The sequence below is a fragment of the Zalophus californianus genome, chromosome 4, assembly GCF_009762305.2.
Source record: "Zalophus californianus isolate mZalCal1 chromosome 4, mZalCal1.pri.v2, whole genome shotgun sequence".
NCBI classification, from domain to species: domain Eukaryota; kingdom Metazoa; phylum Chordata; class Mammalia; order Carnivora; family Otariidae; genus Zalophus; species Zalophus californianus.
Genome location: NC_045598.1, coordinates 31,909,606 through 31,936,040, shown reverse-complemented (window position 1 = coordinate 31,936,040; position 26,435 = coordinate 31,909,606). Strand labels below are relative to the sequence as shown.

General features: G+C 39.1%; 1 protein-coding gene across 1 annotated transcript in view; it reads left to right on the top strand.

Moving 5' to 3' along the window:
• SCMH1 (Scm polycomb group protein homolog 1) overlaps positions 1–26,435 on the top strand; it is a 183,645-nt gene that overhangs the window by 118,509 nt on the left and 38,701 nt on the right. The window contains 4 exon segments of the mRNA XM_035727089.1: positions 21,473–21,705; positions 25,319–25,411; positions 25,414–25,446; position 26,430. Coding sequence (XP_035582982.1) covers positions 21,473–21,705; positions 25,319–25,411; positions 25,414–25,446; position 26,430 — 360 coding nt within the window.

The window sequence follows — 26,435 nt, the reverse complement described above, 5'->3', positions numbered from 1 at the left end:
TAGATTTGAGTAGTTTTTAGAACCATAGAATCCCCTCAAACTTTCAAAATGGGCAGGCCTTTTTAGAGATGTACTTGGTGTGTGACTTTGAACAGGTTATTTGACATCTCTTAGCCTGAGTTTCCTCATCTCTAAATTGGAGGTGTAATAGTTCCTACTCACAGAGTTGTAAGGAATTAGATGAGTTCATGTATTAGAACAATGACTGGCACATACTAAGCTCTCCAAAAAATGTGAGTTATTAGTCATTCTAGTCTGATGCTGTTATTTTATAAACAAGGACATTGAGGCCTAGTAAGAGTAAGTCACTTTGCTGGATTTTATTTGGGTTAGCTACTAGATGATATGTGTTTTCCCTATGATGATAAATAAGGTGAGTCTTTCATGGGTCATATTAAAAATGTTCAATTTATATGTCTTACTTGTAAGTTACATGTTACATAAGCACTTGTAAAATAGTTGTCATAAATAGAACGAAATATTTAAGAGTTACCCAGAAATAAATGAAGTTCAAAATAATATCATTCAGATTGAATCAGTGAAAAGAGGGAAGTTGGGGAGGACCTCTTGGGATTTGTGTCGTTTGCTGAAAGACACCTAGAATTGACAGCCACCTGAAGACGTGCTTGGGGGGCGCATTTGAGGGGAACTCGTATGTACAAGGCACAAGCTGGAGAAGGACATATGTCAGAAAACTAAAATCAGATGAGGTAAGACAATAAGCAGGGCCTGCTCAAAGGGACTTGACCCAGAAAGTAAGAGACCATTGAAGGTTTTTAATCAAAGGAGTGACGTGATCAAATTTGTACTGTAGGCAGCTCTCTATGACCTGTCATGTAAGGGGCAGAGATCATGATGGATGCAAGTGAGTGAGAAGCAGGGAAACCAGCAAGTTGGCCATTTCGGTGATTAAGGCAAGAGATGATGAGAATCTGATTTAAGGTAGTGGCCGGTGGGATTGGAGTGAAAGAAATGAATTGGAAACATTCAGGGGACAATTTCTCTGGGAAAAGCCATGCTCTTCTTGAGCCAAATTCCTTTACTCTCTCAGTGCTACAGAATCTTCGAACTGGAAGCAGTCTAAGATAAGATGCTGGGAAATCATGGACTTGATGTCAAACTAAGTAAATAGAATAAATGCTAAGTTAGACCATGGTATCAGCAGAATATGCCAGATCTAAGCGTAGGCGGATAGAAAAACTACAAAACTAAATCTGAAATCAGTCAACAGTTGCAAATCAGGAAGACCAGTTGTTCAGATGAATTTGTGATGAAAGATACAGTTTCTCCTAATCTCAAAGGCACAGCACTCTGAGCCAGCTCCTGACAGGCTAACTTGATTTCTGGACATACTTTTTATTTCAAAGACACTAAAATAATGACTGTACATCCATTGTTTTAGGTAAGGTATCCTTGCCCTTTCCTATACTTAGACATAGTGCACATTGCCAGATTTGGAGCAGAATTGAAGGTTCCCAGAGCGATTAAAAACTAACATGTGAAGAAATGGCATTTCTTTGAACTAGGTTAAAAGGCTAGAAATTGCTGCTAATGTGTGCATCCCCTAAAGCAGCTGGTCCCAGATACTGCCCAAATTACTCTCTGTGAAGTAGAAAGCATTAGAATGGTTTCATACTAATTATCAGCATGAGGGGATTGAGCACAAAAAAAAGCCAGGGAGAGGGAGACAGGACACTGGCCTGTCTCGAACTCTTCAGCCTTGACTGGGCCCGCTTCAGTCTCAGGACAGGACTCCCTTTGGCTGTATGTTCTGCTATCACAGTGATGCAGGGTCCCAGAACCATCAGGATCACAAATACCATTCTGCCATGGGTGCCCCTTGGCTGCTTTCCTCTCTTCCTTTCTCTTTTCAGCCCTCCCCAACCTGCTCTGCCCCTCTACCCCCTGTGTAGCAGCATAGTAACAAACAGTTCACTAGAATTAGAAGGGAAAGAAGCTAATGTTTATTGAATACCATGTAGCCAGCGCTGTAGTGGTCCTGTCCTACGTTATTTCATGTTACCTTGACAGTAGCCCCTTAGGTGAGTACTACTATCTGTTTTACAAGTGAGGAAACCACAGTGCAAAGAAGTGAAGAAGTGACTTCCTCAAAATCACACATTGTGTTCACATGTCCCTTGTTCCACTCCAGCGTGGCCATTAACTTCCTGGGAGATTTTAAACAAGTATTTTTTCTCTATAATCTTTAGTTTCTCCTTCTTTTAAGAAGAAGGAGATTAGGAGCGCCTGGTGGCTCAGTTGGTTAAATGTCTGCCTTTGGCTCAGGTCATGATCCCAGGGTCCTGGGATTGAGTCCCACATCAGACTCCCTGCTTGGCGGGAAGCCTGCTTCTCCCTCTCCCACTCCCCCTGCTTTGTTCCTGCTCTCACTGTCTCTCTCTCAAATAAATAAAATCTTTAAAAAAAAAAGAGATTAAACTACATAATATGCAAAGTCCCTACCAACTCTAAATACTCTTAAGACTCCGTTTTGGGTAAATCATCCAGTTAGTAACTGGAATAAGGCATAATAGGTTAGTGTCTATTTGTTCATATAATTGTGTTTGTTATTGGACCTGGTCTGCTCATCTGAGCTTCCCATCTCCCTCCTCTCTTTTGCCATCGTTAACAACTTGTATATTTTATTCTGATTTTTATTCTTTATAAATAATTTTTTTGAAATACAGTTCAATCACATTGAATATTACATTTTATAGTTTTTCACCTAACATGTCATTGCCTGGTTCTGTGTTATTACATAGTCTTTATAGCCAACGTTTTTAGTGATTACATAATTTGAATGGATATGTGGCTGTTTGCTTAATTATTCCCCTAGTTTGATGGTTCAAATTTTCTTTTATAATAATGCTTTGATAAACATGCAAGCATTTTTTTTCAGTGCTACAGAACATATCCTTAAGTCAGCTTCCCAGAAATGCAAGATTAAATCAAAGAATTAGAATATGTTTAAGGTTCTTGGCTGCACAGAGTCAAGTGTGCTCATTTTAAAAATAAACCTTTGCATGTTAAACCAAGAACCTTCTGCTTAACAGCAACCAGAAAACAGCATCCGAATGGCAATTTTTTTCCTGCTTCCCTCATGTTTTGGGGTAGGAAACAGAGCCACTGAGCTGAGGTCATCATTGCTATATACCAATTACAGTGTTTCCACAATAGAAATTGTTGCAAATCAGAAACAAGTAGGTAAAATTTTTGCCAATTTTCTGCCATTCCACGTGTATACTGGCTATACCCAGAGTTGACTATGGGCCTACAAATATTCCCTAGGGAAGAGAATGTACATAGTATGTCAAAGACAAGTGCCATAAGCTTTGGGGACTACGTGGAATGCTCTGTTCTTGGAGTTTGTATTCTGCTAGGGAAATAAGATATGAACCACTGAAAAAGCAATCTAAGCAAACCAAAACCCTAGAATCGAATGCTGGATTATTATACTGACACTATTTGCCTTTTTCAGATTTTACTGCTTCATTGAGAACATGCTTAGTGTGCCTGGCTTCTCCCCCCTGCCCCCATGAGTGGCCATTGCCTTAATTTATGCCAAGGTGCCAGCAGTTTTACTTTTACTCACCGTTGTGTTTGCACCGTCAACGCAAACAGCAACCCAGTGAAAAAAGGCTTCAAATTCCGTGTTTCAGGGCGCCTGGGTGGCTCAGTCGTTAAGTGTCTGCCTCTGGCTCAGGTCTTGATCCCAGGGTCCTGGGATCGAGCCCTGCATCGGGCTCCCTGCTCAACGGGAAGCCTGCTTCTCCCTCTCCCACTCCCCTTGATTGTGTTCCCTCTCTCGCTGTCTCTCTCTCTCTCTCTGTCAAATAAATAAATAAAATCTTTTAAAAAAAACCCAACAAATTCCATGTTTCAACTAACATTTAAGAAACTACCACTTGTTGAGTTTTGGTATAATATTAAAGGAGAATATCCACAATTATATGAAAATTCTATTTAAACACACCTCCCTTTTCCAACTACGTATCTCCATGAATCTATATTTTCTTTATATACTTCACATACTTCAGCCAAAAGGATACATAGCAATAAATTAATGCAGAAGTAGAGAATCCAGCTGTCTTTTTTTTTTTAGATTTTTTTTTTTTTTTTTCAAGAGAGAACAAGCAGTGGGTAGCAGCAGAGGCAGAAGGAGAAGCAGGCTCCATGCTGAGCAGGGAGCCTGATGTGAGACTCAGTCCCAGGACCCTGGGATCATGACCTGAGCCAAAGGCAGATGCTTAACCCACTGAGCCACCCAGGCGCCCATCCAGCTGTCTTCTATATTAGGTCAGACATTAAAGAGATTTTCAAAAATGTAAAACAATGCCGTTCTCACTAAATTCTTTTCTTTTGGAAGACACATTTTCATAAAAATATATTGTGTAAACGTGTTTTGTAAGTTAAAATTAATGTTTAAAATTTCTGTTTTAATTTCTAATATGATAGATATAACCCACATAAACAAAAGCTCCTTGCAATCCCCCAAAATTTTAAGATTGTAAAGAGGTCCCAAGACCAAACAGTTTGAAAATCCCTAGCTTAGAGTAGAGTAATTGAGGGAGGGTGGTGGGAAATTAGGTCAGAGAAGTAATAAGGAATCAGATCATGTTGGGTTCAGTAGATCTGCTTAAGGACTTGGCTTTAACTCTGGTTAAGACAGGAAGCTGTTGGAAATTTTGAGCACAGGAATGCTAATACCCGAGACATGTTAAAAGGCTCACTTTGGTAGCTGTTTTGAAATTAGACTAGAGCGGCAGGGACAGACCAGTTAGGAGGCTATTACAATAACCCAGGTTAGAGGTGATGGTGACTTAGACCAAGGAAATAGGAGAGGGAGTGGTGAGCAATGGCCCAAATTTGGACGTAATTTGAAGTTATGGCTGATGGAATTTACTGCTGATGGGACATGGAATATGAGAAGAAGAGAGGATGACTGCAAGGTTTTTAGCCTAAGCCATTTGAGAAGATGGAATGAGGTGGAAAAGACTGAGAAGAACAAGTTTGAAGGCAAGAGATGGGGGAATCAGGAGCTTAGCTATGGACATACACTCCAAATGACTAGTAGATTTTCAGATGATTGTGTTGTTTAGATCTTCTTTATCCTACTTATGTTTTGTCCTCTCGACCAGTCTTATTCTGAAAATGGTGTGTTAAAGTATCGTGTTATTAGTGTTACTCTGTCTCTCCTTGCATTTCCTATAGTTTCTCCTCTGTAAGTAATCACTGTTTTGGCGGGGGCATAGAAATATTTATAACTCAGTGTGACAAGTTTATTATGCTTATGTAGACTAGTACCCTTACATTATCCCGAAGAGATACAGGTTGAAAGAATAGCAGACCATAAAAATGGAGCACAGCGAAATTTGCCAAAGTGATAGAAAACTTTAGTTTCAGAAACAGAATTATGTTTGCTATGTCCTGGGCCACTGTTCCTTTTACTGTCCCACAGTTCGTTGGAATGTGAATGCTGGGGATTTTATTCCTTCCTTCCCTGATTTCTTTTCATCTTTTGTTTTGGGATCTTCCAGAATACTGGCTTCATGTAATAGTTTTCCTAAGAACCCAGCTCTCTTGGTCCTTTTCTCCAATATATTTGGCTTTATTTAATATGTTGGTTATATAATACTAAAGAGAGCCATCATATGTTTCCATGGAAACAGCTATAAGCTTTCATTCCTTGTGTCTTATTCCTCGGGAAAGTGTTTGTGATTAGTTTCCCAGCTCCTAGACCAGTTTTAGGCTAATTCACCCACTGACTTTACACATTGTCCTATTTGCTGAGAGGCTGGGCAACCTCCACTTTAATGCATCTACCTTTTCTTACTCCCCATCACTACCAATTTGATACATTTTAATGAACTATTGATATGTGCTTGGCATAATTCAGGGGGCTAGGATACATGCCATGTAACTTTGGCCATAGGGTCCTTTCGGGATATCAACACAGACAAGAGAGTGATACAGCCGAAAACAAAATACAGGCCAAAATCAGACCCTAGGAACTCTTGGCCGTTACCAAAGTTGTGTTGAAGAGTAGGTCAGAGAGCAAGCCAACTGCATGAATCAGGCATCAGCAAGGCCTAGAATCCAAGGGCTAATGACAGATTTCAAAGAATATATAAAACATGGAGGAAGTCCAGATGATATTTCCCAGGCTGGGAAATTTCTTCTGCTATAGGTCCAGTGGTCCTGGTATTGCAGATCTGAAATAGGTGGTGGTGCGCCTAGCACTAAAAAGTATGCTCTGGTTAAATTACACAGTTAGTTGAAGAGATAAGGCTTACAATAGTGAAAGTCATTGGGAAATGAACAGCTCCTATCCTATTCCTCCAAGATGTGAGGTTATGTTAATGTAGTATTTAGCCAAAACACTATTAGATTAATGAGGCCATCATGCAAATTAAAGTTTAGAACAGTTAAGAGTGTGATTGATAAGAAACAGAGCTGGGAAGTTAAAGAAAATAAGCAGTAGAGTGGATTTAGACCCAATATACCAAAGAAGAAATCGTGCGCGCGTGTGTATGCATACGTGTGAGTGGGAAAAGAGTATTGGATAAGGAATCAAGAGACCTGAATTATCTGTCTACTTCTGCCGTTTCTTCCCTCCTCCTAGAGGAGATGCCTAGTACTAGCAATTTAAAAAAACAGAAAACAAAACACTAACTTGATTTCATCAGAAGTCCAGGACCTCAAGAGAAAATTAATGAGAATGCGAATATGTTCGTTCAGTTGCCCTGAGGATTGAGAGAACTGAAGGAAATAGACATTGGTTGTGGAGCTCATATGTCCTGGGCACTTTACTACAACTGCTCGTATGATTTTCAGACAACGCTGTGAGTTGGATTATCCCCATTTTACAAAGGCGATAGTAAGCTCAGAAATGAGAAATGACATGTACAAAATCATTCCACTTGGAGATGGCAGACTCAAGGTGGAAACCAGATCATTTTGATTCCAAAACCCATAAACTTTTCACTAAGTCTGACTTTTGAATCATGCCAGTCTTACTAGGCTCTATCATTGAATTTATTGTTTGCCAATATTGTTGCACCGTAGAAGAGTATTGCTAACATTTAAAAGAACAGGCTGAGTAGGAGTATCTGCTCTGTGATAGGTACTGTATAAGGTAATTTACATTATCCCTAATTCTTACAGTGTCGTGAAGTAGATATTATAGTCCCAGTTTTTAAAAAAATGCCCAGAGTTTGTGACTTGCCCAATGTCTTACACCTACTATGTAGTAGAGCTGAGATTTAAATCCAGGTCTTTAGGAGTCCATAAGCATTAGCCCTCCATCAGGTTAAATTGGAATAATTCACTATGAAGAACGCCCCAAAGAAATGTCAGGTGTACTACCACACTATGTTCCAAAGAGGTCTTTGGATCTGAATTAATTACATTTAAGGGGCCAAAAGGACACTTGGAATAGCAGGGTCAGTATCACCATTGACTGCCTAGCAACAGGCTTGTGCAGATGAGCATCGGGAGGCCGTGGCACAGTTTATGGTGCCTGCTTGTTACTACAATAGACAAAGAGCCCCTGCCCCTATCAGAGGCCAACCCTCCACTTGTTCTCTTTGCTGCATCCTCTCTTGCCTCTCCTTCACCTACCTTACTGGTTTCCTCCTCCAACCCCTCCTTTCTGAAACATTCTCATCAGCATACAGACATGTTCTGATGACCCCCATCTTTCAAAACTCTCCCTTGACTGCATCTGCCCTGTGTCTCTGAGTTTCACAGTGTATTAATTTCCTATGGCTGCTGTCGCAAATGACCGCAAACTTGGTGACTTAAAACAACACAAATGTATTATGTCAGAGTTCTGTAGGTCAGAAGTCTGGGTGAGATCATTGGTTCTCTGCTCCAGTCTCACACGGCCAGAGTCAAGGTGTTAGCCAGCCTGAATTCTTATCTGGGGAAGAATCTGCTTCCAGGCTCATTTTGGTTGAATTGAGAGGATTCCATTCCATGCACTTGTAGGCTTGGGTCTCCATTTCCTTGCTGGCTGATGTCGGGGGTGGGTGGAAGGGGAGAATCTTAGCTTCTAGAGGCTTCTTACATTCCCCTGGCTTGTGGCCCCTTTCATCTTCAAAGTCAAAACAGAGGTTTGAGTCCTTTGCACACTTTGAATCACTGATCTCCCCCTTCTGCCTCATCTCCCTGCTTCTAGCTGGAGAATGTCCCCAGCTTGTAAGAATTCTTCATGTGATTAGATTGGGCCCACTTGAATAATTTAGGATAATCTCCCTATTTTAAGAGTTCGACCTTAATTATACCTGCACAATTTCTTTTGCCATGTAACATATTTACAGGTTCCAGAATTAAGGTAAGGACTTATCTGAGGGCCATTCTGCCTACTACACACAGTAAAACTTCTTTAAAAAAAAAAGGGAAACAGACCTATAATCACTCTATTTCTGTCTTCTATTAGCTTCTCAGCCCTTTCCAATTGCTCTTCAGCCCCCACTGTTCTAGTGAACTGCTCTTACCAGGAACACATTGACCTCCATGTTGACAAAGCCTTCTCTGACCTCATTTTGCACAGTGTCTCTGTAACTTCCAGCACAATTGATCACTCCCTCCTTGGGGGCGCCTGGTTGGCTCTGTCGGTTAAGCGTCTGCCATAGGCTCGGGTCATGTCCTCATGGTCCTGGGATCGAGCCCCAAGTCCACCTCCCTGCTCAGCGGGGAATCTACTTCTCCCTCTCCCTCTGACCCTCTTCCTTGCTCGTGCTTGCTCTCTGTCAAATGAATAAATTAAAAAATCTTCAAAAAGTGTTTTTAAAAAACAAAAGTTTTTAAAAAGACTCCCTCCTTCTTGAACCACTACCTTCTCTAGGCTCCTGGGATGTTATACTCTCTAGATTTTCAATTCCTGTCCCACTCACTATGCCTTGTTGGTCTCCTTTGGTTGGCCTTTTCTACTTTTCAGTCTCTAGTTGGTGAAGGGCTCCAGGGCTCAATCCTAGGCCCTCTCCTGTACTGTTCTGTATACTCTGTATATTCTATATTCTTTCTCTTCCCGTTTTTGTCCGTCCGTCTTTATACACTATCTATATGCTAATTAGTACCAAAATTATCTCTATCCTTGACCTTTCTGTAGAACTCCAGACTCATTTATTTGACTACCTACTTGTTACCTCTATATCTAAGTGGTTTAGCACATGATATGGCCAGAACAGATCCTCAAGTCCCAATCTGCCTCCTCCCGAACCTCTGACTCCTTTAGTCTTCCCTGTTTGGTAAAAGATCAAAGACCTAAAATTTATCCTGAATCATTCTCTCCCTCCCCCTGTCCTATTTGTCAGGTCTGCTTACAAAACCTGTTCTGTATTTATCTACTTCTTTGCACCTTCACAGCTATCACATTAATATCCACCACTGTTAACCTCTTGCATGGACTTCTACAGTCAGCATCCTAACTGATGTCTCTGCTTCCATATTTGCCTTCATACTCCCTTCTCCACCGAGCATCCAGGGAGAGCTATCTCAGAAGTAAATTAGATGTTCTTACCATGACCCAAAAGGCCCTGCATGGTCTGACCGCATCTGTTTCTTATGCCATTATTTCCTCTCTTCACCCTGCCAGAGTCTCTCTGGACCTTTTTGTTTCTTAAACAAGTCAAGCTCATTATTTTCTTAGGGCCTTTACACCTGCTGTCTGTCTCCTCTGCTGGAACACTCTGCCCTAGATCCTCACATGCCTGATTCCTTCTTGTCATGCCAATCTCAAGTCAAATGTCACCTTCTCAAGAGCTTTTCTTGACTGTCTCTCTGTCATGTTCTGTCACATTGCTCTGTTTTTTCTTCATAGCACTTACCACCATCTGAGATTAATTTGTGCCCTTACACTCCTGGTTCATACTATGGAGCCTACCACATAATCTATTCTTAATACAGAATGTTTGTTGGATGAATGAATGAACAAATGGGTGAATGGTATGATGGAAGGCTGTATGGTATGATGGAAAGAGCAAGAATTTTAGAGATAGACATTCTGGATTTGAATTCCAGCCTTGCCTCATTACTTACGTGGCCTTAGCCACGTTACTCAAGTTTCAGCCTCATCCATTAAATAGAAATAATAATATTTACTTCATAGGCAAGGCTTCAAAGCCCGTTGTTTTTTTTTTTAAGATTTTATTTATTTATTTGAGAGAGAATGAGAGATAGCACGAGAGGGAAGAGGGTCAGAGGGAGAAGCTGACTCCCTGCTGAGCAGGGAGCCCGATGTGGGACTCGATCCCAGGACTCCAGGATCATGACCTGAGCCGAAGGCAGTCGCTTAACCAACTGAGCCACCCAGGCGCCCCAAAGCCCATTGTTTTAACTGCCAGTATATACTAGGTCGTATGCACCCTAGTAAATTTGATGGATGATGATGGTTGTCTGCATTGCCATACTGCCTTTCATAGTAAGTGTCCAATCCAGTTCCTTTTAAGCAAATTTAACTCCATCATTAGGGGACACCCATTTATAAACTACTTCTTTTCTCCATTCTTGGTCTTAACAATTTGTCTGCCTTTTAGCAACATTATTAGTCATGATTATGGCCAAGGGAATAAGGATTAGATACACACATACATGCACAGATCAGAAGTTTATCAAGGAGGGGAGACCGGTTCTACATAACTTGATGTGCTACTATCCTGCCTTAGATGTGCTTTTGCCTTTACAATGAACCTCACCATTACCTTTTCCATATGTAGGGCCATAGGACCCACCCTTCATCTTTTGGCAGAGTCTTTGTATGTCAGAGCTCCTTAAATGTCATATGGACTCTTCCCAAGCTGGCTTCAGCATCTCTCTCTAACCTTATCTGTTTCTCCTTCCGGACTTAAGCCACACAGAACTAAACTACCCATGGGTCTTCGTGTAACCATGCTTTTTTACAGCTCTGTGCCTTTCTATGTACTGTCTCCTCTGTTTGAAGTACCCTTGCTCACCCGCCGCCTTTGCCCTTTTCCTAATGCAAGATCTATTCATTCTTCAAAGATTTGTTAAAATGTCACTTTGAAATCTTGTCTGATAAGTCTCACCTGCCTGTCTCCCTTGCACCCTCTCCCTTCCCTTGCAGAGTTAGTCACGCCTTCCTCCATGTTCTTATAACCCCTGTGTATGTATACATTTTAGTACCACACTCATGAATCTCTTTTAAAACTTTATTTTCATGTAATTGCAGCCTTACAGAAAAATTACAACAGGAGTACAAAGAATTATCTAAATATTAACATTTATCACATTTACATTAGTAGTCTTTCTCAATAAATAATACATTTTTTTCTGAACCATTTGACACATGACTTGTATACATAGTGTCCCTTTACTATTAAAGACTTTAGTGTATATTTTCCAACATGGGCATGCTCTTCTGTAAGCATAGTACTATTACTAAAATCAGAAAATTAGGGGCGCCTGGCTGGCTCAGTTGGTGGAACGTGGGACTCTCGATCTCCAGGTTGTGAGTTCCAGCCCAGCATTGGATGTAGGGATTACTTAAAGATAAAATCTTTTTAAAAATCAGAAAATTAATATTGATATATTATTTAGAGCTAATCTGTAGACCTAATGTTATTAAAACCACAAAATTAATATCAATACAATACCAGTAGCTGATCTATAAACCTTACTCACATTTTGCCACTTGTCCCATTAATGTCCTTTTGGGATAAGAAAATTCAGGTTCATGAGTTGTACTTAATTGTCATGTCTTTTTAGTCTTCATTTATCTGGAACAGTTTTTCCATCATTCTTCCTTGTCTCTCATGACTTTAGTATTTCTTTATAAATATGTGTTCAGTTATCTTACAGACTGGGTCTCAAATGGGTTTGTCTGATGTTACCTCATGATTGGATTCAGGTCATACATTTTTTACATAAATGTTCTAGAAGTGACTTTCTTCTCAAAGCCTCACATTTGGAGACACATGATATCTGTTTGTACCATTACTGCAGTAACTTTGATTACTTGGTCCAGGGAGTATTTACCAAGTTTCTTCACTTCGTTCTTTTGTAATTAATTAATCATCTTGTGGAGAAATATTTTGAGACTATAAATATCCTGTGTCTCACCAAATTTTCACCCAGTAGTTTTAACATCTATTGATGAGTCTCACCTGAATCAGTTGTTACCCAAATGGCTTCTTTCTAGTTCCCTCACTTCTTCCACATTTATTAGTTGGGGTTCTACTATAAGCAACAGCTTTCCTTTCTCTGTGTTTTTTTTATTTATGCATTAGTTACATCAGTAGGGTCCCACATTTTTTTGATTCAGTAATTTCTTATTATCATTATTTGTTTTGATGCTCAAACTGTCCCAGATTTGGCCAGTGGAAGCCCCTTGAAGTTGGCTCCTGTGTCCTCCTGACATGTCCCCATCACCCTTTGAGCATCCCCATTACTTTCTGACCAATATGTTCCAGGTTCGTCTTATACCTTCCCTACCCCAGTCCACACCCACTGAATTGTGATTAATTGTGTAAAATTGTGTAATTACACAATTACCTTCTCAACATTGTGCTTTTCTAGGACAACAGTCGTGTTGGGTTTTCGCCTTAGATAACTGGCAAACCTTGATACTTAGCATTTACTAAATTTTCAACTGACGTGGTCAAATTAACATAAGAATTGCCCCTTCCTGGGCTACTGAAGGAAGAGAGGTTGCTGCCTTCCTCCTAGGCTACATGACAGAATGCGTGCACTGCAGACAACAAAGACTAGAATCTTGCCTGGCTCTGCCACCTTCACTTCTCTGAGGTTTGCTTTCCTTATTTGTCAAAGGAGGATGATATGTTGCCTTCACAGAGTTGTTACGAGGGCCACATGAATGTGCAAGAATTTTGTCAAAGTATTGTTGATTAAGAGTGTAATTCTGTCAAACTTAGTAGCATCAAAATGTGTTGGAGAATATTCTGATCTTTCATTTCTCTCTGAAGTAGGACAGTCATTAAATTAATTATTTACATTTGGAAAAATAAGAGGAGATTATATTTAAATGACAAACTCAAGGTCACACCATAAGGGACAGAACTAGAATTAGATCCCCAATCCCCTGACATCACTCCAATTTTCCCCCCCAGCTAGGATAATTAAGTTAGAATGTGGCAGAATAGGGCTTCCTGGTGGGAAGAACTTCCAAATCCTGGAATCCCTCAGGATAGCTTAAGAAATCCATTATTAAGAAGCTTTTAAATTAGTATTAAACTTAACCTCAATGCTAGCTTCTCACATATGACCTGCATGCTCTGATTTTTCTGAACTATTAAATGTAAATGGTTAGTTTCTTCTGCCCAGTTCTTTCAGGCCAGAGAGGGCAACCTCTTTGACAGTTGGCAACATAGACATATATGTCTAGCTTTAAGGGAAAAGAGAAGAAGGAGGAAAAACTATGACTGTTAGAAGGTCATGTAAAGACCTGTTCAGTTCACCTCTTACATCTGTTTTCTTTATTTATTCTACAAACACATGCTGGGTCCCTGCTGAGAACTTGGCACCTTGTCATGTGATGGCAGGAACTCCAAAGTAAATCCCTTAACCTCTCTGCCCAGCTCAGATTCCTGGTCTTACAAGAGATACAGGGGGCAATCCTAGGGTTTAGAGTAATCTAAATATTTGGCATGTTCAGTTACTCAGGTTTGGGTGTGGAATAGGTAGAGAATTAGACTAGGTTTTTTTCTAGGCAAGCATTTTGGGAAAAGAAGGGTAAGGAAGTGATTATAATTATAGGTCAGTGGTTGTCAAACCCTTCGGTATCAGGAAACTTTGGTATTCTTAAAGACAAAGCTTTTATTTATGGGGGTTATCCATACCACTGTATTAGAAATTAAAACTTAGAATTTTTTAAAACACAAGAATATACAAGTACACATTCCATTAGCTATCAGAATGATAATATCACATATATAGCCTCTGGAAAACTCCACTGTGAGAGAATGAGAGTGAAAAGGGGAGATAATGTTTTAGTATCGTGAAAATAATTTTCATCTTACAGACCCCCAAAAGGATTTCAAGGTCCCAAAGAGGTTCCCAGACCATACTTTGAACACTATGTTTTTTAAGTGTGTTTTACTAAGAATGAACATTGGATCATTTCAGCTTTTCAGTTACTACAAATAACACTGCTGTAAGCATACATTTACACGTATCTAAAGTGTACATGTTCAAGAATTTCTCTGGAGTTTATACCTAAGGTTGGAATTGCTGAATCATAGAGAATGTACATCTTCAGACTTTTAGATGATGCCTGCAATGCCTCCCAGGGAGTCTTCTGAAAATGCTGCTGTGAACATTCTAGTACATGTCTTTTGGTGGTCATGCCCTTCATTCCTCTTGGGTATATGCCAAGGTGTGGAATTGCTGGGTAAGAAGAGTATAAAGCTAAGTGGTTTTTCAAAGTGATTTACGTTCCCATCAGTTTGACTCACCACAGTTTTATTTAAGAAGTGTTCCCCTCCTCCACCACCACCACAGAATTACAGGGGCAACTTTATTATAAATAAGATGACTGTGTATATGTAGGTCTATCTCTGGGCTGTTTTACTGCCTTGATCCATTTGACTATCCTTAACACCAATATCACATGTCTTAAGTACTCTAGCTTTATAATGAGTCTTGATACCTAATGATGTAAATACTCCCTCTAGCTTTGCTGTTATTTATCAAGAACGACTTGGCTATTCTAGATCCTTTGCATTTCCTAATAAAATTTAGAATTAACTTGTCAATTTGGACACATGCACATTAAAGACAAACTGCTGGGATTTTGATTGGAATTGCATTGACTCTTTAAGTCAGTTTGATGAGAATTGAGAGTACAACTTGAGTCTTCTGGCCCATGAATGTGATATATCTCTTCATGGCCATGTGGTATCTAGATCTTCTTTAATTTCTCTTAGAATGTGTTACAGTTTTTAGTGTGGATGTATTGCATGTCTTTCACTGAATATTAGATTTGGGGTTTTTAAATTTCATTTTCTAATTGTTATATAGAGAAATAGAATAAATTTTTTATATTGAATTACATCTAGTGACCTTCCCAAATTCATTTTTTTATTTTAATAGATTTCATAGATGGGAGGAGATACAGTTTATGTAAAAAATCATGTCATATGCAAATAATGCTTCTTTTTTACAACCTGTATTTATAGCTTTTATTTCTTTTTCTTTCCTTGTAACATTGGCCTTCAAATACACTGCTGAATAGAAGTGGTGATGGTGAATATTTTTATTTTGTTCCATAATTCAGTAAGAAAGTGTTTAATATTTCACCATAAAGCATGCTGGCCTCTCTTGATTTTTTTTTATAAATGATCTTTTCTATAAGGAAATTCCAAATGTGCTGATATTTTTTATGATGAATGAGTATTAAAGCTTGTCAAATGCTTTTTTTTCTGCATCTATTGAGATGATATATGGGTTTTCTTCTTTATTTTGTTTATGTGGTAAGTTCAGCTGATTTTTTTCCTATTAAACAATCCTTGTATTTCTGGGATAGATTCCACTTAGTCATGATGTTATCCTTTTTATATATTGCCAGATTCAATTTGCTGATATTTTGTTAAAGATTGTGCATCTATGCTCATGAGGGATATTAATCTATAGTTTTGCTTTCTTGTAATATCTTTGTCGTGTTTTGGCATGAGGATTATGTTGGCCTCATAAAATGAGTTGGGGAGTGTTCCCTCTTCGATTTATCTGAACAGGTTTTGTACAATCTATTATTATTTTTATTTCTTCTTTAAATGTTTCTAGAATTCACCCATGAAGGCATCTGGGCCTGGAATTTTCTTTGTAGAAGAGTTTTTCATTGCAATTGCAGTTTCTTTATTATGTATACAGCTCTTCATATTCTGTTTGGTCTTCTGTCCATTTCAGTAAGCCATTTTTTCAAGGAAGTTGCCCATTCCATCTAAATTTTCAAATGTAGTTGCATAAAGTTATATATGATGTCCTGTTATTATCTTTTTAATACCTGAATTATCTATAATGAAATCCACTCTTTCATTCTTGATATCTGTCTTTTCTTTTTATATTTCTTAATCAGGCTTGTTAAAGGGTTATCTTTTCAAAGAACCAAACTTTGACTTGATTTTCTCTGTAGTATATCCGCTTTCTTTTTTCCATTGGCTTATCCACTCATCTCTATAATTTCCTTACTTCTACTTTTTTTGAATTTAGTTTGCTCTTTTCCTAGCTTTTTGAAATAGAAGCTTAGATCATTGATATTTAACCTTTGTCCTCTTCTAATACAAACGTTTAAAGCTATACATTTTTCTCTGAGCACTGCTTTAACTAACCTCACATTTGGATCTGTCATATTTTCATGAATTTTAAGTTCCAAGAATTTTCTTATTTCTATTTTTATTTCTCTGGTATTTGAGTTATTTACAAGTATATGTTACTTAATTTCTTAGAATTTGTGGGTTTTCTAATTAATTTTCTGTACTGATTCCTGTTTAATTCCACTGTGGTTGGGTAAGTGGGAGTGGGAGGTGCAGGCTTCCAGTTATGGAATGAATAAGTCATGAGAATAAAAGCCACTGCATAGGGAATATAGTCAATGATATTATAATCGTGTTGTATGGTGACAGATGGTAGCTACACTTTTGGGGACTATAGCATAACATATAGAGATGTTGAATCACTGTGCTGTAAATCTGAAACCAATGTAACACTGTGTTCCATCTATACTCAAATAAAAAATTAAAATTAAAAAAAAGGGAAAGGCTCAAGATATCAAAGCAAAATAATATTAAGATTCTTCCTTTTGACACTTCGCATTTCTCTTATAAGACACATAGTTTATGCTTAACTGTATTAACGTAAAGCTATTAAGCTGTGATTAGAATAAGCAAATGAATGCAAATGTATAAATTGAATCAGATGGCACAAAAGAATCTGCAAATTCTTCAGTTCCTGCCTGCAGGTCTTTGTTTTTAGAGCTATAAATATTTCTGTGTTACTGATAGTGGAGCTGAACACAGTAACCTGTTTATCTTCCTGCTGCATTAGAATTTATTAATATAGAGTGGTTTATAAAAGTTTTCCTAAGACACCAAGGCAACAATGTTTTCTAAAAATAAATGTTGAAAATCGTGGCTGAGAATAAATAAATAAATAAATAAATTCCACTGTGGTTAGAGAAAATGTTCTGTATGATATCAGTTCTTTGAACTTTATTCAAAATTGCTTTTTCACCCAGCATATTGCATAAGCATTTGAAAAGAAAATGCATTCTATACATATTGGGTGTAGTATCCTATAGATGTCAATTAAGTTGGTTGGTTAATTGGTTATTTATGTTATTAGTCAGTTAATTGAGTTATTCAAATCTTTCCTACCCTTCCTGATTTTTTTCAACTTCTTAACCTATCAGTTACTGAGAGAGATGTTAAAATCTCCAGCTCATAATTTGGATTTGTCTGTCCTTTTTTGTTCTCTAAACTTTGGCTTTACATGTTTTGGGTTATTAGGTATATATAAATTTAACTGACTATGTAATCTTGATGAAATATTCCTTTTTAGTCTAGTCATACTTCTTGCCTTAAAGATTAACTTGTCTGATATTAATATAGCCACATGAGCTTTATTTTGGTTAATGTTTACAGGGTATATGTTTTTCCATCTGTTTGTTTTTATCTTTTTATCTGTGTCATATTTCAAGTGTCTCTATATTTCAAGACCCTCTTATAAACAGATATAATTGAGACTTGGGGGGCGGGGTTGGTGCAGTATGTTAATTTTTTCCTATTAATTGTTTTACTTAATCCACTTGTATTTAATATTATTAATTTGGATTTAGGTTTACCATTTTGCATTTTGCTTTTTGTTTTCTCTTTGTCTGCATTCTTCCTCATTTCTTTATTCTTCCTTTCTTGCCTTTTGGATTAATCAGGTATATTTTATTACTCCATTTCTCTCTCCTTAGCTTTTAGTGATACATTCTTATATAATTCTTTAATTGGTTATCCTCTGCAAATATGTATGCTGGACTTATCAAAGTATTCTTTAAATAAGTGCTTTGTAACCACTCCCCAAATAATGCAAAATTTTTAACAAAGTTTGGCTCCATTTATCCCCTCCTTCCATCCTTTGTGCTGTTGCTTTCATATAATTTACTAATACATACATTATAAACTCTACAAACCATTTTATAAGCTTTTGTTCTAAGTAGTTCTTATTCTAAATTCTTTTGTATCAAGAACATATTTGCCCTTTCTTATGCTCTTCATTTCTTCCAACAGTTCCATCTTTCTATCCGGAATTACTTTCCTTCAGCCTGAAGAACTTCCTTTTTATTTCCTGTAGCTTAGGTCTGCTGGTGACAAATTCTCTCAGCTTTGATTTGTCTGAAAATATTATTTCACCTTCATTTTTGAAGGATATTTTCACTGGGTATACAACTCTAGGTTGGCAGTTGGTATATCTTAGCCCTTTAAATATATCATTCTGCTGCTTCCAGCTTCTACAGTTTCTGTTAAAACATCGGCCATCAGTCTTATTGATACTCCTGTAAAAGTAATGTTTCTTTTCTCTGACTCCTCTTAAAAATTTGTCTCCGTTTTTCATTTCATTTATATTTTATCTTTTCTTTTCAACAGTTTAACAGTTACGTGTTTTGGTTTAGTATGGGGGACTTTTTTGGAGGGAGGATTTTTGCTGCTTGTAGATTGCTGAGCTATTCTTTCATTATTTTCTAAATACTATGTTTGCCTAATTCTCTCTGTCTTCTTCCCCTGGGATTGTAGTTACTCATATTTTGGATCCATTGACTATGCCCACATGTCTCTAATGCTCTAATCTGGTTTTTTTCCCATATTTTTGCTTCACTTTGGATGTTTTCTATTGATTTTTCTTCAAGTTCATTAATCCTTTCTTCTGCTGGATCTTGTCTTCCCTTAAATCCATCCAAAGAGTCCTTAATTTCTCATGTTACATTTTTAATTCCCGGATGTTCGTTTAATTTTTTATATAGATTCCAGTTTTCTGTGGGTGTTATCTTCTCTTTTATCTTTTTCTCTACTTTCTTTAACATATTAATTATGATTATTATAAAGTCTCTGTTCCATTATCTGGATCATATATGAATCTCCTTCTATCGTCTGTATTTTCTCTTGATTACCAGTCACTTTTTTCTGCCTCTTTTTACATCTCATATTTTTTGTGATATACTGGATATTTTATATAAAAGAACTGTTGAGGCTCCAGCTAGTATCTTCCATTAGAAAGAATTCTTCCTTTCCTCTGTTAAGCTAATAGGATAAGGGCCTGATCCTCTCAATCTAATCATGGATTGAGCTAGTCCAGGTCTGGATTATACCTGTAGTTTATTCCTATTTCTTGGATATGGGCCCTCCTGGGCTCTTGATTGAGAACCTAATAGGTCTCTCTATCTTCTCAACCCCGAAAAATTGCAAGAGACTGTCCTACCTTTAGAGGTATAGGGGTTTTAGTTCTTTAACCTCCCACTCCTTACAATTTCAAAATATGGCATTTATCTTGAAGAGGAGATATGTGTTTGAGGTAGACCTCCTTCTTCTAGTGGGACCTTAATTATCCCCTAAAGCCACAAGATTATAGGAGGTTTCATTCTTCCTTGTAGAAGCTCTCAGCCTAGCTTCACATGTCCAGTGTACAGGCTCAGAACTCAGCAAATGTCCGATGGGGAAAATCGGCCACATGCATGGAGCTCAAGTTCCAATCTGTTACAGCAGCCTATTGGATTTCTCTTTCCTCCAGTAGAGGTCCTCTGCATAGGCCACACCTGATTCTTAGCTCATGCCCCAAATTGGCAAATGTTCTCAGGAAAGAAAACAGTGTCAACTACCTCAGAAGCCCTCCCTACTCATGTCTGGAACTCCAGTTCATCTAGCCCTTGTGATTTCTACAACACTGCAGTGTCTCTTCAAAGAATGTATCTGACTTTTCCTAATTGTTGCATGAGCAACACCGCATTGCCATAATCTATTACATCCTACCTAGACGCATAAACAACATTACCCTCTGCCTGCCCACTGTGATTAGTTTATGAACTAGTCTCCCTAGTTCTACTCATGCAGCTTCTCTTCATGCTTAGAATAAGTTCAGATTCATTTTCACCATCTGCAAAGTCCTACACAATCTTATTTCTACTTCCTTTCTAACCTGATCCCCCACCACTCCTCTTTGCTCACTCAATTCTAGCTCTACTGACCTTACCATCTCTCAAACACCCTGACATGTTCCCATTTCAGAATCTTTGCGCTTGTTATGTACTCTCTACTTGAGAGGCGCTTTTCTCGGATTTTCATAAGGCTTTGCCTTTATTTCATTTGGGAGCTCTGTGTAAATGTCACCTCCTCAAAGAGAACTTTCCTCACCCCTCTCTCTCCTTACCCTTCTTTAGTTTCCATCATAGCACTTACCTGGCAGTATACTGTATATTTATTTGTCTGTTTTCTTTCTCCCCAACTAGGAGGTAAGCTCCATGAGAGTGGAAATTATTTTGTTAACCTATAGTAAGTGCTCAGTAACTATTTGTGGCATGAATTAGATGTGCTTACCTTGAAGAATTCTCAATTTAAGGAGGAGGTGAATGGTTGGAGTAAAATGGAAAGTACCCTAACATAGATGTCTCCAGAATGCTTTGGGGGTGGAGTGGTACTAACTTAGTTGGGGAATGGTCAGACAAGGCCTCAATAAGGAGGTGGCCCTGGAGCTGAGTAATGGAATCTGAGTATTGATGTTTACTTGACTAGGAAGAATAGGGAACTCAACATACATGAATGAATTGGTGTTCAGAAAACAAGTGGGCTAGAACATAGCGGGGGTGTGTGTCAGGAAATGACATCAGACATAACTGGAGAACAAGGCAGGGACAAAGTCACAAAAGTCCTTGGATATCAGGATAAAGAATTTGGACTTTACATTAAAGGTAATATGGAGCAGAGATTTTTAAAGTAAGGAGAGATGCTGTCAGATGTATGTATTTCCATGTGTTTCCCTACTCCTCATTGCAATAATCCCACTAAAGCTTTAAGTAGATTGGTGTAGAAAATGCCTAACTTGGTTGTCAGGGCCCAGTTTCAAAACATAAAGTCCTTATCCCAGTTTACTGTGTAACCCGGGGAAGGCATCATTTCCTCTGCTGAGCCTTGGATCTTCATTCTTAGCAGGAAGGGATTGTAGGCTTCTAAAGTCATTCCATCTCTGAGCCTATGATTCTGTTTATATGCTTCAACTAGATGCCTTGGGGAGAAAAATTTAATATTTTCTCTGCATCTGCCAGAAATAATTAAAACTTCCAATTCTAACCAATCTAAATTCAATTCTCCTCTGAGATTTTCTAACATTTAGGTCAGATGCCAGGAAACCAGCTTCTTGGGATAAAACTACCCAAGCAGAAGTAGCAAGTCCTTTTTTTCCCCCTCTGGGATGGGAATGCAGGTGGGAGGAGGGGGTGATAGAATGAGTCTTTTTCTTGCAGTTGTGATTCCAAAGAATCCCTATCCTGCATCTGATGTGAACACTGAGAAGCCCAGCATCCACAGCAGCACCAAAACTGTCTTGGACCATCAACCAGGGCAGAGGGGGCGTAAACCAGGAAAGAAGCGGGGCCGGACACCCAAGCCCCTAATTCCCCACCCCATCTCTACCCCATCCAAGTCAGCTGAACCTTTGAAATTCCCAAAGAAGAGGGGTCCCAAACCTGGCAGTAAGGTAGGTAAAAATGTGGGTTTCCTAGAAAGGGATAAAGGGTTATAAAGGGGTAGCTCACTCATATCCATCCATCTTGGAAAGGGGCATGCATGGCCCTATTTTCCACCTCGTGTATGCTTTTAACAGGAATCTCCTAGATTGTCATCCCTGCTTAGCTACTTAACTGGGAGTTGGTAGTATTAGAAATAGGATGGTGTGGGTAAAAAACAAATTTTGACTTTGAAAGCTACTCACATTTGAGGGAATTCTGGTCTAGTGTCTTCCCTAGATGGAAGACCCTGCTCCTAATTGTTAACCTGCCCAGAGCGGATGCCCAGCACATGATCAGAAAGAGAAAATTGACTCTATAAATGTATTTCTTTTTCTATCCCTGTCCTTTCTTTTAAAAAGGAAAGAAAATTATTGAATACCTAGTAAGAATCAGGCTCTGTATCAGACACCATTACATACATATCACATGATGATCACAAAACCCTAGGAGATGAGTAGTGTTAAATGTTATCTAATAGTTAAGTAATTTGAGACTTAGAGATGTGAAATGACTTCCCTAAGGTCACATAGCTAATAAATGGCAAAGGCTCCAGAGATGGGGCTCCAGATGTTCTAGTTCCAAGGTCACTGCTGCCCTACCATGGGTACCGTGGCCACTCTCCCACATTTCCTGAAGGAGATAGGGTACGGTGGGTACTCTCCCATATTTCATGCAGGAAAAGACTGCTGAGTCAAGTGTCACTGAGCACTGTTAACTGCAAGTACCACCTTTTAGTCATGACCAATTCTTCATGCATATCTTCCCTAGGGAAACCATTGATAAGAAAGTTCCTCAGCTGCTTCTCTACGGCTTCCTTTAGCATCACCTTCTCCACTCACTTTTTGTCAAGGGTTTTCTTTGCAGCTCCTTCCTGAACTAGACTAGCTGAGTTTCAATGTGGAAATGATACCTAGTTCTCCCTGAGCATCCCATTCTAATCTCTTGAGTTCTTCCCTAAGTTTGGTTGTTTGGTTGGTTGGTTAGTTGGTTGGTTGGTTGATTGGTTTTGTTCTCTTTATTAACTTCAGCTGACTTCAGTTGTTCTAGAATATAAGCTCCTCAAGGTCAAGAACCTAATCTTGTTCTTCTCTTTTTCTCCTGTAGTGCCTTATATCTCAGTCTCTTCAGAGATGTTCAATATATGCAGGATGGGTGGATGATTTTAGTTACGATGTTCTACTTGAGATTATCTCTTGTTTATTGGCTTTGAATTCTTGATGTCACATCGTGATCTTTCTGTGTAACACATATGCTCTTGATCTATCTACTACTAACCCCTAACCCAGATCCTGATTCTTTTTTATCTCCACTACTCTCTTCTTATTCTTCTGCTGTGGAGAGAGACCCAAGGCTCTAAAGATTCCAAGGCCAGAGAAGCCATGCTTTTGATGATGTGAAGACATTTTGAGAACATCTGATTAAAGAGGGAAAAAACTTGTAAGGTTTCAAAGAACCAGAACCAAAAAATAGAAACTCAAGCAGACAGGCATTGTCTCAACATAAAAGGAACAGTTAAATCTATCCCAAAACAGATGTAGTGATCGGCCAAAAGATAAAAAGGAAGGAAAGGAGGGAGGGAGGGAGGGAAGGAAGATGGAAGGAAGGAAGGAAGGGAGGGAGGGAGGGAGGGGAGGGATGGATTAGTGATCTGCCATCACTAGAGGCATTTTGTCATGGACTGGATGAATCATATGGGATGGATGTTTTCAGGAAGAAGGAAGTAAGAAAGGGATGGTTGGATTAAGTGGCCTTTAAGATCCTTCAAAACCTAAACACTATGATTCTATGATTTCCTCTGCTCTGCTTCCTCAGGCAGTCCTAAACATAGTAATAACCAAAGTCCCCTTTCTTTCCAACCTTCTTGAAAACAATAATTCTCATCTTATCCTGTATTTTATGGGCTGGCATTTGACTCGCTAATTCCCCCTCCTGTCCTTTTGCCTACTTCTGTAAATGTGTATATGCCTTCCACTTAACCCATGACCCTTCTGTTCCTTTCTGAAGTAAAGTGGTCTCATGACTAGAGCAGAGGCTTCAAAGCCAGACAAATAGGTTTATATCTCATCTCCATTTGTTACCACTTGTGTGACTGTGGGAAACTTTGAATAAGGCTCTGGAGCCCTAGTTTTCTCACCAATAAAATAGAGATGAGGTAAAATATGAAGAGATGTAATACATGTAAATGCACCTATCTCAAACAGAAATGGCTTCCATCTCTCTGCTTTCTTCTACAATATTTGGGCACCAAACTCACCAGGCTTGTTCCTTCAGGGACCCCATGAAATCCTACCACCAACTCTGTGAAGTTGAACTGCTATTTCCTTTCTCTCCTGACTCCTTGCTTATTTAGACTTTGACTTTTAGCAGTATCAAAAAAAAATGAGGAAATGTCCGTGCCCCATGTATGCTTTGAATGTTTCGTGTTTGCGTGATAACTTCCACAGACAAGGCCATCTTATATATGACCACTGTCACTGGTGCTGCTGCTTTAGATCATACACTCCTGGAAGGCAGACAGGTTTATATCGCTCCCAGCGGTGGACCCTACATGGCACATTTAGTAAAAAAGGGATTTCTGGATCTCAGTGGATGATTACATTTTCCTTGCATTCAGAAAGGCTTTTAGAAAACTGTTTCTTGAAAAGAAGCTTCTGAGATCTTTCTTCCCTAGAGACTGCCCTGAACAGCATAGAGAAGATACTAGATTTTTCTCAAATCATTTTTATTACTTCCCCCATTATTGGTATTCTATACTGTGTGCTTCATTGAAAATATTTATTGAGACTTATAATATGGCAGTTGCCATGCTAGGAGCGTAGGAACCCAGAATCAGACCCTCAAGGAACTCCAGGCTAATAGAGGACAGCAGTATGTGAATATATATGACAATACCTTGTGACAGATGCAGCACAACGTACAGAGATAGCACAAAAGATACAGTAATTAGGGGAAATCTAGAAAAGTTTCCTGGATAAACAGATTTTTATAAAGTGAAAAAAGAAAGAAGGGGCATTCCAAGCAGAAGGGGCAGTTTGTTACAGTAAAGGTATAGCCCAGGTAAAGCGGCAGAGTCTTTAGAGAGCTATCTTAGTTAGAGATCGAAACCTTAGAGGGTAAAGTTTAAGATAAGAAATGGCAGTGGATGAGCTGAGGAGGTAGGCAGAGGAACAGGTTTGCAGTTAGGGGAAGGGATGTTTCCATTTTTTGAAGAGAGAAGCAAAGTACAAAATAATGTCAAAGTAGACTTAAGCCTCAGCATTTTTTTTTCCCTTTTTTGCTTTTGTCTGCCCAACTGATAACCTGGAATTTCGAATGATAATACTGAATCTAGTATAAAAGACTGTGAATTAAGCTCCAGCTCAATGGGAGCCCAGAATCTTATACATAGATTCGGAAAATATTTACTAAGCATCTACTACCGGTAAAAGCTCTAGGCAAGATTCTGTGGAAAACAAAGATAAAACACAGGCCCATCCACAGAGATATTTCCATCTCATGGGTGAATCGAGGGCTAGGAATAGAGAAATCAGAAGACGAGTTACCTGTCACAGGTAGCAAACTTCTCCCCATCCATTTTGACAGAGGAAGCCTCGGACTTTGCTGAACCCACCACCCACCTCACCAACAACCAGCACCCCTGAACCGGATACCAGCACTGTACCCCAAAGATGCTGCCCACCATCCCCAGCTCAGCCATGCAGGCCCCACAGGTAAGAGCAGATCATGCTATTAGCTGCCACAAGCCCCAGCCCCACCCCCAGTCTGTCCTTTCTCTTGTCCTGCACCAGCAGTTAGCACCCCCACCAATGCATTTGTAAACCTAACTCAAATCTTTAAACAAATGTTTTATCTTTGGTATTTGAAATAGTTTCAGAGAAACCTTCATCCTTTCAAAACAATAGAAGAAACTTGGATAGATGTCCTGTGAACTCAGAGTTGGGGAGCTGGGGCGTGGGGTGGGGTGAGGTGAGGCCAGCACCAGGAGCCCCCCCTGCCCCGCCCAGTTTGTATTAATATGCATCCTTTCCAGTTCCCTGTGCAGAATACTGATCCCTTCCAGAATCCTTCCAGCGTTACAGTAATCCTGCCACCACTCGAATACGTGTGCAACCACTCTGATTTTTTTTTGTCTAGTGAAAATAGTCTTTATTGGATATTTAGAAAACAGATTATGGAGGTATTTCTCCTTAAGAACTTTGGTACAATGGAACACGTGTGGAACAGTCAGTAACTGCCCCCGTCCCACAGGGCTGTTCACTCAGACAGCACAGCTATAAACCAATAAGCTGCCTAGGAAAACCTTAGCAATTTAAAATCATTTAGATACTTTATAGCTAAAATTTTTTCAAGTCCTATTTCATAGTAGAGCTTCCTCTTCTGACTGTTAAAGAAATGGCGCAAAATTAAGCTAATCAGCGTGGCTTTTTGTATTTATTTTCTTTCTTTCCTGGGGGGAAGAAAACAGTAAATTCAACCTTTCCACAGCCACTTGAGTTTCACAGAGCTCTGAGTCCAACGCACACGGCTCTTCCACAGAGAAACCAGTGCTCTTCACCGCCTGGGGCTCGTAGCCAGCACTCAGGGGCACACACTTCAGTTAGGAGACTGGGGAAAGAGCTCCTGCTATGGCAAAACAGGATGCCCTAGGGGGTTTTGTCTTGTAGAGCCTGCTTTTGAGGTATTAGTTTGATAGGGTTTT